General features: G+C 39.3%; 1 protein-coding gene across 1 annotated transcript in view; it reads left to right on the top strand.

Annotated features, from left to right (window-relative positions):
• Positions 1-14,725, top strand: part of Vmp1 (vacuole membrane protein 1) — a 94,484-nt gene that overhangs the window by 43,431 nt on the left and 36,328 nt on the right. The window contains exon 7 of the mRNA XM_031355016.1: positions 8,246-8,377. Coding sequence (XP_031210876.1) covers positions 8,246-8,377 — 132 coding nt within the window. The remainder of the gene's footprint in view (positions 1-8,245; positions 8,378-14,725) is intronic.

Raw genomic sequence — 14,725 nt, 5'->3', positions numbered from 1 at the left:
GGAGATCAAATGCTGAGCCTGGCACTTGCTAAAAGCAAGTACTCTTCCACTAAACTATTCCTCGGCCCAGCAATTACATTTTGCTTTGAAGGAATTATAAAAGAAATGCCATATATTGAGTTGTTGATTATGAAAGGCGGGAAGACTTGTCATGTTTCCTGTTGCTCTTTTATAAACACTGGAGACAGATTCATTTTGTTAATTGTATGTTTTATAGATCTAAGGAGATTATCATGAAAAATTATTATTAGAATAACAGAGGGACATGCTATAAAAGAGGCTATCTATACAGTTTCTTATTTTTGTTCTCTTAAAAGTTGTTTGGCTAGATTAGTACTAATGCCAAAAAGAAAGCTTCCTTTGGGACTGGCAGCAGTACTTGCTTTCTTCAAATTCTTCTAGTGTGTGTTGTCTGATGTATTTCTTTAGCCAGGCTTCATGCCTGCTCTAAACCAGCCTAATGTAATGACCGACTTCTCCAAGCACAGACTTTACATTAACTGTTGTGCCTCACAGTGGTCAGCCAAGCTTTACCCACGGTGCAGGATTTTGTCTACTGTGTATTTTATTCTTTCCCTCTTTTATTTTAATCTCTTTAGTCATACAAGAACTTTAGTACATATCAGTGTGGTTTTGGTGTTTTGGTTTGTTGTTGTTGTTGTTTTGATACAAGTCTCACTATGTAGCCCTTGGCTGGCCTGGAACTGAAAAAGAACTGCTTGTTTCTTCTTGGTGGGTAGTAGATTTAAAGGCATGCATCACAATGCCCAGTTAGCATTAAGTTATTTTTAAATTGGTACCTGTTGGCCTCAGTGCTTACAAGAGAATCTTTTCATTAAATGTTGCATAATGGGATATCCATGTTTGAAAGGATAAAGTTAAACCTTTACTCTGCATCATATGTGGGAATTAGCCAAAATACATAAAAAACCTAAAGCTTAGCTCAGACTGTCTAGCTACTAGAAGAAAATATACAGAAAAATATGTATGCTGTTGAATTTAGCAGTGATTTCTTATATTTCACAACTAAAGCATGGGGGAAAAATATTTAAAATGATGTCTTGTGCCACTGGCAGCCACCAAGAGATTGGGGAGATAACCTAGAGCTGGGCAAACAGCTGCTAATCACACAGGTGATGAGCACTGAAAAATATCCAAAGTGTGTGAAGGACTCCTATCACCCAACAGTGGAATGTTATTGCCTGGCATGTGTGGTGTCCTGGGTTCAAAAACATAAGGAAAGGGTTTTGTGTAGCTGTTCCTGAATAGTGTTTATTCAAAAGGATACATAAATGGTCAGTAAGTGTATGAGAAAGATGAGCAGCATCCTTAGTTACTCGGGGTTTGGATTCCAAACCACAAGGAAACCATTCTTCTTCATGACACTAGGATAATTATTACTAAAATGATAATAAGCCAGGCATGGCTGTGTCCAAGAGGCTAGGGCAGGAATATTGCCATGTGTTTGGGGCCATTTGGTCTACCGAGTGAGACCTTGTCTCAGAAAACCAGTAATAATGTGACGAATATTAATGATGATGATAAATGATGTAAAGGAAAATAAGTGGCTTCCAAGATGTAAAGAAATTGGTGCAGAATGAATTGGTGGCAGAAATATAAAGTTGCCTGCTGCTCTGTGCACCAGATTAGCAGAGAAATATTAAGGATGATCACATGACTCTTCTAATTCCACATCCACATAAATACCAAAAGAAAATGAGAATTGTCAGACCCTTGAGCTTCACTGTTAATAGTATCCTCACAAAACTGAAAAGTGGGACAGCAACCTGTTATTCTTAAATAGATGAATGAGTGAATGAACAAGATATGATGTAAATACACAGCACAGTAGAATATGACTGGGCCATGACATTCAATACAGTTCATTCTGTTAAATGCTAAATATAGATGACCATTGAAAATACTATATTAGGGAATGGAGAGGTGGCTCAGCAGTTAGAAGTCCTTGCTATCCACAGCCATCCTTAACTTGAGTACGAGAGAATCCCCTACCCTGTGGGTAGCAGCAAATGCGTGGTAGTCGAAGGCAAACCACTTTACACATACTTAAAATAAATCTAAAAATTTATTAGGTCAGCAGAGGAAAGTATGTATGAAAATTCCACAGTGGAACCCATTATTTTGTATGCTAACTTGTTTTAATTACCCTTAATGAGAACAAAGCTTCCTCTATTTTTAGGAGTTTGTGTGTGTAGCCACATAAACCTGTCTAGGTTGTGGAGGGAGCCAGAAGATGAAGTAGAGCTGGAGTTACATGTGGTGTAAGTCACACACAGTGGGTTTTGGGAACTGAACTCTAGCAGTAGGATTAACCACTGAGCCATCTCTCCAGCCCCTGAGTATAGAGTTTGTATTTGATAAAAAAATATTAAAAGCAATGATAATTTAACATTCTTAAATATAGCAAATGTCAGTGAATTGTACATTATTAGTGGCACACAACTCTTAAAATGTCAACAGTTCCAGTGTTTGGAAGTATTATTTAGAATGTACTGTATCCTCGATTCCTAGAGATTGCCAAATTTTATTGCTTTCAATTTTGTGTGCATTTTCAGGTTTGTTTTGGCTTTTGGGGGAGCAGAGAATGTCTTAGTTGATTTAATGATGTCTTGCTTTAAAGTTTTTATATAATTTGCAAATTAAAATATTCTATTTGTTTTGTTTTGTTTTTTGGTTTAGTTTTGTTTTGTGTTGTTTCGAGACAGTTTCTCTGTGTAGTCCTGGCTGTCCTAGAACTCACTCTGTAGACCAGGCTGGCCTCCAACTCAGAAATCCACCTGCCTCTGCCTCCCAAGTGCTGGGATTAAAGGTGTGCGCCACCACTACCCGGCAAAATATTCTTATTGTGAATATGTTGTATCAGTAAAGCTGTTAGCATCTTAGATGCCCTTCTAGACTTCACTGTCATTCAGAGGATGTTAAATCAGCAGGCGTCATTTATGTCCCTTCTAGTTACTACTCACTCCCACCTTGTTCATCTGTTCTTTGGAGCACACAGAGAGAATTGTTTCATAGATTAGATCAGTCGGGTATCTTTTGGGTATTGCATTAGTGCAACAAATACTTGAGATGAAGAGAAGGGGTTATTTTGGCTTACAGTTTGGGAGTTGTAATCCATACCCTCTGGGCTCCATTTGGAACCTGTGGTGGACAGGAGTAGGCAGACCATGTTGCTCACTTCACAGTATGTGAGAAACAGGAGGAGGAAACTGAAGTGATCTGGGACCTTCCTAAAGGCCTCCTTCATCAAGGTTCCACCCCCACCCCCACCCCCAATAGGGGGAAACACAGGGCAAAGCCCTTTCTTGAGCTTACAGCTCTTTAGAAGCCACTCCAGGTCCATTTGGAGTAAGGAGGGAGCAGTGGGGTTCTGGGCTGGACTCAGGCCCAGCCTCATGCATGCTAGATAAATTCTATGCCACTGAGCTTCAACCCCACCCCATCTGCATTCTTCTTTCAAAGCAGTTATATAATAGATACAATAGATTTCATCATGACATTGTCATACATGTATATCATATATTTAGATTCTGTCTTTCCTATTTTAAGCACTTTAAGCATGCAATGCTGTGTCATTAAGACAGATTTACAGTTTTTGTGTAACCATCTCCAGTATCCACTTCAAAAATCTTTTTTTGTCATTTGAAAGAGAAATCTGAACCAGTTAAAAAATAATTTCTCATTCCATCTTCCTTCCTGACTCTGGTAACATCTACTCTGCATATCTTAACTGGCAAGTCATGAGTTTGTTGTTTTGTGCCTTGTTTGTTCTCAGTTTGTAATGTTTTAAGTTTGACCCATTCTTTAGCATTGTCAGAATTTCATTTCTGAGGCTTTTAGAACTGACATTATCTTTGTGTATATACTAACTTAAAAAAAGGTTGAGCATCATGGTTTATGCCTTAAATCCTAGCACTGGCGATGAAGAAGCCAGTGGATCTCTGTGAGGTCCAGGCTATCCAGAACTACACAGGGAGGCCCTCAAAAAACAAAACAAAACAAAACAAAACAAAACAAAAAACAAAAAATGATGTCCTAGAAGCTGCAAGCATGTTTTTGCAGAACAACAGTGATGTTGTCAGGATGGGATAGCTGTTCTGAGCATTACTGTAAGAGCCTTAACATCATCAGTGATTTCAAGGTTATTTTCCAAGCTTTTGCTTATTGAACCTCTCAGAAATGGCTTTATGATCAAAGGATATTAACATTCTGATATTGCACAAGGCAGTGGTGGCACACGCCTTTGATCCCAGCACTTGGGAGGTAGAGGCAGGCGGATTCCTGAGTTTGAGGCCAGCCTGGTCTACAGAGTGAGTTCCAGGACAGCCAGGACTATACAAAGAAACCCTGTCTCAGGAAAAAAAAAAAAAAAAAAGATGTATTTATTTAGTGTATATGAGTGCTTTGTCTGCATGTCCCTTTGCACACCAGAAGAGGGCATCAGATCCTGCTAGTGTAAGCTGCTATGTAGGTGCTAGGAGTTGAACTCACAACCCCATTGTTCTTAATTGCTAAGCTGCCTCTCCAGCCTGTATTTTTATTTATAAATAAAGAATTATAAAGGACTTTTAGGACCAGTAGATGGCTCACTTGCTATCAAGCTCATTGACCTGAATTTGATCCCCAGGACCCAAATCCTACATAAATCAAAAATAATAAGTCTTTTTAAAAGAAATTAGAAAACTATAGTCATTATTGTTATTGCTGATAAAATGCTTCATGTCCCAGACTGGCCTTGAACTCATAATGTGTCCAAGGATGGCTTTGCATGTCTCATCCTCCTGTGTCTGTTACTAGACATATACCAGTTTATACCATGGTAGGGATCAAACCCAGGGCTTCAGATATGCTAGGCAAGCACTTTACCAAGTAAGCTAAGCCTTGGCCTTATAAAATTACTTTTTTGTTTGTTTGTTTGTTTTTGTTTTGTTTTTCGAGAGACAGGGTTTCTCTGTATAACCCTGGCTGTCCTGGATCTCACTCTGTAGACCAGGCTGGCCTGGAACTCAGAAATCCACCTGCCTCTGCCTCCCAAGTGCTGGGATTAAAGGTGTGCACCACCACTGCCCGGCATAAAATTACTTTTAAGAGCTATAGAAACCTGAGTCCTCAGTGCCTTATTTGGGGTAATAACTTTGCATGTAGAATGTAATATATTTTGAGAGTCTGTCTGGATGAATATATTTCTTTTAGTTTTTTTGTACAATAGTTGAATACTGACATGATTTCCATTCTTTCATGAAAAATATGAAGAAATAAATTACAGAAATCAACGTGATCAATTAAGACTCTGAGATAGACCTAGATTTTTTTTTTTAAAGCATTTATTTATTTTATTTATATGAGTACACTGTAGCTTTCTTTAGACACTCCAGAAGAGGGCATCAGATCCCATTACAGATGGTTGTGAGCCACCATGTGGTTGCTGGGATTTGAACTCAGGACCTTTGAAAGAGCAGTTGGTGCTCTTAACCACTGAGCAATCTCACCAGCCCAGCTCTTGATTTCTTTTCACTCCATTATGTCACTTCCTTACTAGCTTTAAGAGAATTTGTCACAAGTTTGAATCGGATGATTGCTTCCAGAATTGTCGACAATCCACTTTACTTTACATTTGACCTTTGAGAAGTTCACATTTTAACTAAAATGTTGTGATGAACTTTCCTTCTATTTTCTATCATGGAAAAGTTGAGCTTTGCACATTGGTAGTTGTGTAGCTAATGAGGTTTATCTGAGGAGTGATCATTGCTAATCTAAAAGTTTCCCAAAAGTGTAGAAAGAATCAAATGTACTTAATGTACTTGTATCAAACTTCAACTAATATTTATGCTCACCTGTCTTGGCTGATTCTATTGTCTTAGAGCAAACCCCACACATTTTATAACTGTTTATTTTTTTATTTTTATTTTCAACATGGTCATTGATTAAAAGAGCTTGTCAAATAGTTTCCCCTGGTTTGATTTTACTGACCTTATTCTGGTTTGTGTAGTTTGAGCCTGTTCCTCTGTTTCCTGTGATTTCTGAGGGTTGATTCATTGAGATCCTTGAAGTTTATGGGCTTTCTGGTTTTTGTCTTGATTTTTTTATTGAGACAGGGTTTTGTTATGGAGATCTGTCTGTCTATAACCCACTCTGTAGACCAGGCAGTCTTAGAACTCACAGAGATCCATCTGCCTCTGCATGGGATTAAAGATGTGCTCCATCATGCCCAGTATAGTTTGTTTTAAACAGGAATAGCTTTGTGTCTTCTTGGTGACATTAACACTTGTTATGATAGTCCATTATTTATTAATTTTTATAAAAATGGTAGTTAGTGTTCCAAGTGTATCATTTTTCTTTCATTATTAGTTAAAATGCCCTTTCCCATCTGAGACTGTCTTCCTCTGCTGTTCAGGTTGTCCTCAAACTCCTGTACCCTTTTTCAAGCTCCTCATAAGCAGAGGCTTACAGTCATGAACCTCCATACCCCGTTTTAAAGACTTTTCATAGAAAAGATTTCCTCATCACTAATTTGGTTGCTGAGAATTAGTTCATATATGAAAATAAAAGTAAATATTTGCCTCTTTGCACTTTAAATTTTAATGGTGTTTATTGTCTTCAGAGTTGATCAACATGAAATTTCTTGTTTCTTTTTCTGTCCATACTCCTGACCTTCCTACTCCTTCCTCTCTGTTTCTCTCTTCTTCAACACAGATTTACTTTTGGAGTACTTACACATGTTCTTTTACAGAGTTCTTATTTTACACCTGGAAAATGGATTTATATTTGGAGACTATTGTTTCTATATACTAAATATACAAATTTTTAGATTTGATAATGTCCTTCAAGGATTCTTTTTAGACCAGGCTGGTCTCAGAGATCTGCCTTCCTCTGCCAAATGAATGCTGGGATCAAAGGCATGTATCACCACACCTGTCTCTCTGCCTTTTTAAAAAAATTTTTATCATAATTTAACCATATGTATTATGTGTGGACATGTGCACATTTGAGTATAGCTAGTCGAAGAGGCCAGAAGTATGTGTCAGATCCCCTGGAGCTCAAGTTTTGGGCGATTGTGAATTGCCCTATGTGGCTGCTGGGAACCAAACTTGGGTTCTCTACAATAATTGTAAGCACTTTTAACCTCTGAGCCATTTCTCCAGTGTCTTCAAGGATTGTTTCCAAGGCATTTAGAGCAGAGTGGGCTGAAAGAGTTAAATGTGCCTTGTATACTTGCAAACCTTCCATTCATTGTAACTCAGGGCAGAGGACCAGGGCTGGCTGGCTGGCTGGCTCAAAGTGAAGGTTTCTCCTGAGACTGTCTCTGTCATATTATGGCCTATCTGGTATTTAAGCCACTTAAGTCTAAACTAAGTTCCTGATTCTAAACTTTGTTTTTATCTTTATGTCCTGAACTGACTAAGGAAAAACAACAATAAACCCTTATCTTCAAAAACAAATCTACGAAGTGACTGAAATTATGAATCACTCTGAGAAAATAAGACACTTTTAAATTTTATCATAACAATTACCCATCCTCTTACTGAGGATTTTGGGGGCCACTTGGCTGCAATTTTTTTTTAAGGCTTTATTTTTAAAAGAAGGCAAGAAAGAAGAGAAAAGGCTGTTCTGAGCCGGGCATTGGTGGTGCACGCCTTTAATCCTAGCACTTGGGAGGCAGAGGCCAGCCTGGTCTACAGAGTGAGTTCCAGGACAGTCAGGGCTACACAGAGAAACCCTGTCTCGAAAAAAACAAAAACAAAAAAACAACAAAAACAAAGGCTGTTCTGGGATTAAAACATCTGAAATGTCCTAGAGAGTTGTAGTCGGCTTTACTGGTGACTTTTGGTGCTTGCCTGGAGAGTTTTGTTTTGTTTAGTTTTTGAAAGAGATTTTACTTTGTAGCTTAAACTAGTGAAAGGAAATCAAACTTCTGATCTTCCTGGCTGTGGCTTCCAAATGATAGGGATAAAGATGATGGAAACATTAAGAAAAACACCAGAACCTAAGGAGAGATGCTATGTTGAACCTATGTATGTGCCAAGGAAGGTCTCACAGTCTGCTTATTATCTTACCTGGCTTACAAGTTAGATCAGGGCTGGGATTCAAACTCTGAAACTTGGAATTGAGTAGCATATGTACCCAGTATATCTCAAAATGCTTTTGGAACTGTAGGAAAATATAATGTGGTCTATTGTGTCACTGCTGAAAACTAAACTTCATAGTATTTTGCTTTTTCACACAGGGCATTGGGACAGCCATTGGAGAGCTGCCTCCATATTTCATGGCCAGGGCAGCTCGCCTCTCAGGTGCTGAGCCAGATGATGAAGAGTATCAGGAATTTGAAGAAATGCTGGAACATGCAGAGGCGGCACAAGTAAGAACACAATGGGGAGGTGGAGCTCTAATCTCAACTCACGGTGATTAAGGTGGAGGGTTAGGAGTTCTGCATGAAGGAAAACTGCCAACATAAAACAAAGCCAAATGTGATATGGGACAGGATATGCAGAAATACTGAAGGTAAAAAACGATGAATAGGGACTAGGGATAGAGGTTCCAGGTACAATGTTTGAACAGCACACGTGGGACGCTGGGTCCTGACCCTAGTACTTTGAGGAGAGAGAAAAAGCCTAAATGTACTCTTTGTCAATGGGTTTTCTTCAAACAAACTAGTAGCAAGAAGATAAAAAGCTACTGTTCTCCTCCTGGGAACTGATAAATGTCACCTATTTGTTTCAAAATGTGTGTGTGTGTGTGTGTGTGTGTGTGTGTGTGTGTGTGTGTGTGTGTGTGTGTTCATGTGTTAGCTTATGGGCCTGCCTGCCTTCCTGTGTATAGGTGGAACTCATAAGGATTGCAGGTGTACAGTACTCCAGTGAGCTCTGGCTCTCTCTGTGGTGGCCATTTCCTCCTTGAGAACAGCTTTGGGACTGCATCCTCATGTGCAAACAGTGCTTAAAGTGAGAGGTTTGCTGAGAGAATGTAACACTGTGTAATGTTCTTCAGTAGCTATGAAAGTCTGAAACTAGTAAGGCTATGTCAGTATAAATAACAGTATTACTTTCTTTATCGAGATTGAACAATTCAAATTAGTCTTTCTTTACCTTTGAATGTTCTAGAGAGTATCCTCAAAATGGGCAGGGTAAACCAGTTAGTAAAAACCTAAATTCCAGACTTGTGGTAATGATTAAGGCTTTTTGTTTTGCTTTGTTTTGCTTTGTTTTGTTTTGTTTTGTTTTGCCTGAGACAACCTGTGTGCCAATCTCAGTGTTACAGGTTGGTTGTTTTATTCATAGGAAATAGGAAAAGGCCTCCGAGATTAGTTAGTTTAAGGATGGCCTTAGAAAACACTACAGATGAAAAGGAAGTAAGGCAGTGACCGCTGTGCTTTCTCCCCCCCTCTCCTGTTGTATCTAATAAACCTTTTATGGCTGGGATTGAGAATTTTGCTACTTCAAATAGAAGGAAACATAAACTTAATAAAGTAATCTTGTCTCCAGAAGAAAACATCAAGCAGGAGGAATATGGGAGAAGAAAGAAAATAATTTCTTATACTTGGTTTTGGAAGGCATTTTCGGGTATTTTCAGGCATCTGGTATTGGTATTAAGAGTGCCAATGCCTTTCTGAGTCTTTAGTTTTTTGTGTTTGTTTATTTAATTCAGGGGTAGGAGTAATGCATATCATTGTGCCTATGTGGAGATTGAAGGACAACTTGATTACCTTACACTTTGTGGGTCCAGGAGCTCAAACTCAGGTTCTCAGGCTTAGAAACAAGGACATTTACCTGCTGAGCCATCTCACTGGCCCAAGAAAAGGGTCTCTTACTTGTACTGGAGCTCACCAGGGAAGCTAAATTGGCTGGCCAGTGAACACCAGGATCCTCTTGTCCCCAGCTTTCCCATGAGTGCTGGGGAGCCTCATGCTTACAGCAAGTACTTTGCTGGCTTTACCAGTTGAGCTATTTCCCCATCTCTGCATTATTTTTAAATAGGGATTGTTTTATTGTCAGTTATCTAATTAACTACCTAACACAAGCACCCTACTAATAGTTTGCATCCACTCTGCTCATGGACATGTTGAGTGACAAGATGTCTCTCTGGAATACCTTTCCAGCTAGAGTCCATACCACTCCTGACATTGGCTAGCAGCTTATTGCCCTTGAAAAGCTCAATTTCAAAAACTCATACCTGGAATATGATGAAGTAAGATGTGAATCTCATTTCATCTGTGTCTATAGTTGGAGTTCTTGAATACTGCGGCCAGTTAGTCTTTACCTACACACTGGGAGAGTGATTAATCTCCTCATGTATCTCTTTAGCCCTGATCATTTGTGTTACTTTTGATTGGATCTTTTCTATTTGGACTTTATCTATCTTAGATGAGATCTATCTTATTAGATGAGATGGCACATAATACTTGTGATAATTATGAGGTTTGGGCTGTTTTTATTCTTTTTAGCTTTATGCCAGTAATTGCAAACATGATTTTAGGATAAACTACATTTCTTACTCCTTAACTTCATATTTATTAATCTTGGAAATGAAGAAAGCAAATTATATACATTCCTTCGTTTGTTTGATACAGCGTTTTTCTCTGCAGCCCTGACTGTCCCAGAACTCTCTGTGGAGACCAGGCTGACCTCAAACTCAGAGATCCACCTGCCTTTGCCTCTGCCTCTGCCTCCTGAGTGCTGGGATTAAAGGCCAGCACCACCACTGCCTGACTTATACATTCTCTTACATGCCCTTTAAATCAGAAATTACATCCCTATGTCTTCTGCTTCTTGCTGTGCTAAAGATGAATTCAGGGTCTTGTTCATTGCTGGATATACACTGCATCGCCGAGCTACATCTCAGCCTTGTACTCGTAAGGACATTCTACTTAAAATGTTTACTCAGATCACAGTTATAGATACTGTCAATTACCATACAAACTAGAAAATAAGTTAGTAAAATAATAAGAAAAATATTAGCTCATACATAAATAATTTACCTTGCCACACTGTGAAGTAAAAATCCCTGGATTTGTTTGTTTGTTTTTGTTTTATTGGTTTGTTGTTGTTGTTTGTCTGCAACTTTGAGATTCAGCAGATTAGTTTTCATCCACATTGACTGGCTGTAGTATTGACAGGCAAATTAAATCGCCAATGTGCAGAGCTTGTTTGGTGAATCCTCATCCTCATTACATTTTCTGGATAAATGGACATGGATGCTTATGGTATGGACCATTCCTTGTTCCTTTGACCCAGGTGGCATTAGTGAGTGTGGTATCAGTGTGCACATCTGGAGTTGCCATCGTGACAAATTTCTAGATTTCTTTGAGTATACGAGGGCCAAGCTTCCTGAAGGCCACTCCATGTTTTGTGAATGTTGATTGCATGTTTTCCGGTCACTACCTCGTTGATGGCAGAACAGCCCTTCTTATTGCCCCCTTCTTTGTGGGAGCCATTCTGCTGAAACACAGAATCTGACTGTATTATCCAAATCGGACCCAAACTCTGGGCTTCAGTGAGCCTCTTGCTTTCTCTCAGAAGCTGGAATTACTCCCCTGCACCTGGCTTATCCCTGATTTGAGTAAAGAATACACACTTAAGAACACAGGGTCAGTGGATCATACAGCCAAGTCCAAACACGTTTTCTGGCTCTAGAGATTAGCATTGTGTTTACCATACTAATTTAGCAATATTTTCACTCTTCTTAGTACTATTTTTTTAAAAAACTTGAAGTGCTAGGAACTGGAGAGGCAGATCTGTAGTTAGCAACACTTCCTGTTTCTCCAGAGGACCCCAGATCAGTTCTCAACACCTGCAGTGAGTATTTTACAGCCACTTAAAGCTGATCTCCAGGAGATCCAATCAAGACCAACCTGGGATAAATACCAAGACCCTATCTCAGAAAACAAAATGTGAAATGAAATCTTTAAACATTAAAATAATTCTATATATGATGTGATGTAGGATCCTAACTTCTCTTCTTAACTAGTTATTTTTCTGACACTATTTACAAATTAATTTCTTTTATTTTTCTATGGTACTGGGAATTAATCCAAACATGCACATGCTGAGTGAGTACCCTGTCACTGAGCTATATCCTCAGCTTTCTGCCTTTTATTCTGAGATAATGTCACAGTAAGTTGCCCAGGCTGGCCTTTAGTTCACTGGGTAGTCCTGGCAGGCCCTGAGCTTGCTGTCTTCCTGCCTCTAAGCAGCTGGGATTATAACCCTGTGCCACCACCAGCCTGCCTTCTAGGTGGTTTAATTTTGTCTCACATTGTGGCTGAGTAGTTATTAAGTGATATACCTTCCCCAGTGCCTTCTTGTGGTGCTTTAAAAGCTCTTCAGTAGGGCTAGTGAGATATGGCTCAGCGGGTAAGAGCACAGACTGCTCTTCCGAAGATCCTGAGTTCGGATCCCAGCAACCACATGGTGACTCACACCCACCCGTAATGAGATCTGACGCCCTCTTCTGGTGCATCTGAAGACAGCTACAGTGAATTACACTGGAGCGAGCAGGGCCAGAGCGAGCAGGCCACAGCCATTTGTACAGCTACAGTGTACTCATACACATAAAATAAATAAAGTAAATCTTTAGAGGAAAAAAAAAGCAAAGCTCTTCAGTAATCACACCAGAATGATTGCAGTGGACTAGAATCTGCTCATAGAAATAAATATAAAACCTCTAGTTTGATAGGAGGTGTAAAGAGGGAAAAGTGGATTAAGTATAATTAAAACAGTAAGTTAGGTAAAATGAATACCAGCAAAGTATTATTTAAAAATTGTCTGAAATAATGTTTTAATTTTTTTTTCAATTCTTGAAGGTAAAGTACTTAAGTGGCATAAATTTATCAGCAGGAAGTCTAAATAAATCACACTAGAGCACACACAAAACTTTGGCACTGGTTGCTTTGCTGTGTGCTGTCCAAGTAGGTTAAAGGGAACATAGGTTTTACTAAGAAATTGATGTTCAGTAAAGTGTTCATGACACATATTTACTTCAATTCTGTTTCTGGCTTATGTTTAAATTTCATGTAATAGTTCTTTTGAGAGAAAGAATGATAAGTTTTGATTTATATTCCAATTCCTTATAATTACCTCATTTATTTTATGAGTACTGTTGAGATTAGCCAGTATTTTTCCACTAAACTGGCTTCCTTTTGCTCTTGGCTTCCTATCCTGTTCTTTTTCACTATCTGTGAGAGATAGGCGTGAATATGTGTAACTTCCTATGGCCTTGAACATCTAATGTTTGAAAAGTTAAGTTCTAAGATAGATTGATAATGTCCGTTAGTAACCCTGCTAGTGTTGGGGAGGCTAAGACAAAAGGATCACAAGTTCAAGGCCTACCTAGCTGTCTTAGTTAGACCTAAGATCTAAAGTCCCACAGTCTTTACATATTAAAAGTTCAATCAATTTAAAATGTCCAGTATCTTTTAAAATTCAAAGTCTCTTAACTGTGGGCTCCACTAAAATACATTCTTCCTTCAAGAAGGAAAAATATCAGGGCACAGTCACTATCAAAAGCAAATGTCTGGGATCCAACTCACGATCTTCTGGGCTCCTCTAAGGGCTTGGGTCACTTCTCCAGCTCTGCCCTTTGCAGCACACAGCTTGTCTTCTAGGCTCCAGATGCTTGTACTCCACTGCTGCTGCAGTCCTTGGTGGTCATTGCATGGTACTGGCATTTCCAAAACACTGCTGTCTTCCACTGTAACTAGGCTTCACCAATAGCCTCTCATAGACTGTCTTCATGGTGCCAAGCCTCAACTCCTTTGCATGACCCCTTCAGTCCTGGGTCATCAATTGCAAACTGAGGCTGCCCCTTCACCAATGGCCTTCCATGGCCTGTCACTGTGCCGAGCCTCAGCTGCTCTTCATGACCCCTTCATGCCTTCAAAATCAGTACTACCTGGGTGACTCTTACACATTACCAAGTCCTGCTGCAGCACAAGGTACAACCTTGACTATGTCTGGAACACAGCCTCTTTGATCTCAAAAAACACTTCCCAGAAGATGTCACCTTTCAAAATAAAAAGCCTAGGCAGTGGTATTCTGATCATCTTTGTATCTTTTTGTTCCTGGCATCTATAACCTGTTTTGTAATTATTTAATTTTATTATATAGGCATTTTGCCTCCGTGTATGTCTATGTACCACATGGATGCCAGGTACCCAGAGAGACCAGAATACAGCATTAAATTCCCTGGAACTAAAGTTACAAAACATTTTGAGGTGTCATATAGGTCCAGGGAATTGTAATCTGGTCCTCTGTGGCCAGTGCTTTTAACCACTGAACCATCTCTCTAGCCCCCACCTATAAACGTTATTCATAGTTGCCTCTAGTTAAAATCTGACCAGTCTTTGGTTCATTCCCCAGTATCAAGAAAATAAAAATGTAACTAGGTGATGCTAGAGAGATGGCTCAGCGGTTAAAAGCACTAGCCTCTCCTAGACGATTTCATATCCATTCCCAATACCCACATGACTGCTAACAACCATCTATAATTCCAGTTCCAGAACTGGCTTCCCTGCCTGTATATGATATACAGGTATATATACAGGCAGAACTTCCCTGTACCCCGACTCCCACACACATACAGCAGATGTGATCATATACACTATAATCCCAGCCTTGTGGGACCTGATGCAGGTTGCCAGTATGAAGCCTACCTGTGATACAGAGTGACTCACTGTCTCAGATAAATTAATGTATTTTTTAAAATGAAGGCT

Source organism: Mastomys coucha, unplaced genomic scaffold, assembly GCF_008632895.1.
Source record: "Mastomys coucha isolate ucsf_1 unplaced genomic scaffold, UCSF_Mcou_1 pScaffold5, whole genome shotgun sequence".
Lineage (NCBI taxonomy): Eukaryota > Metazoa > Chordata > Mammalia > Rodentia > Muridae > Mastomys > Mastomys coucha.
The sequence above is the reverse complement of the archived record's forward strand: the minus strand, read 5'-3'. Positions and strand labels throughout refer to the sequence as shown.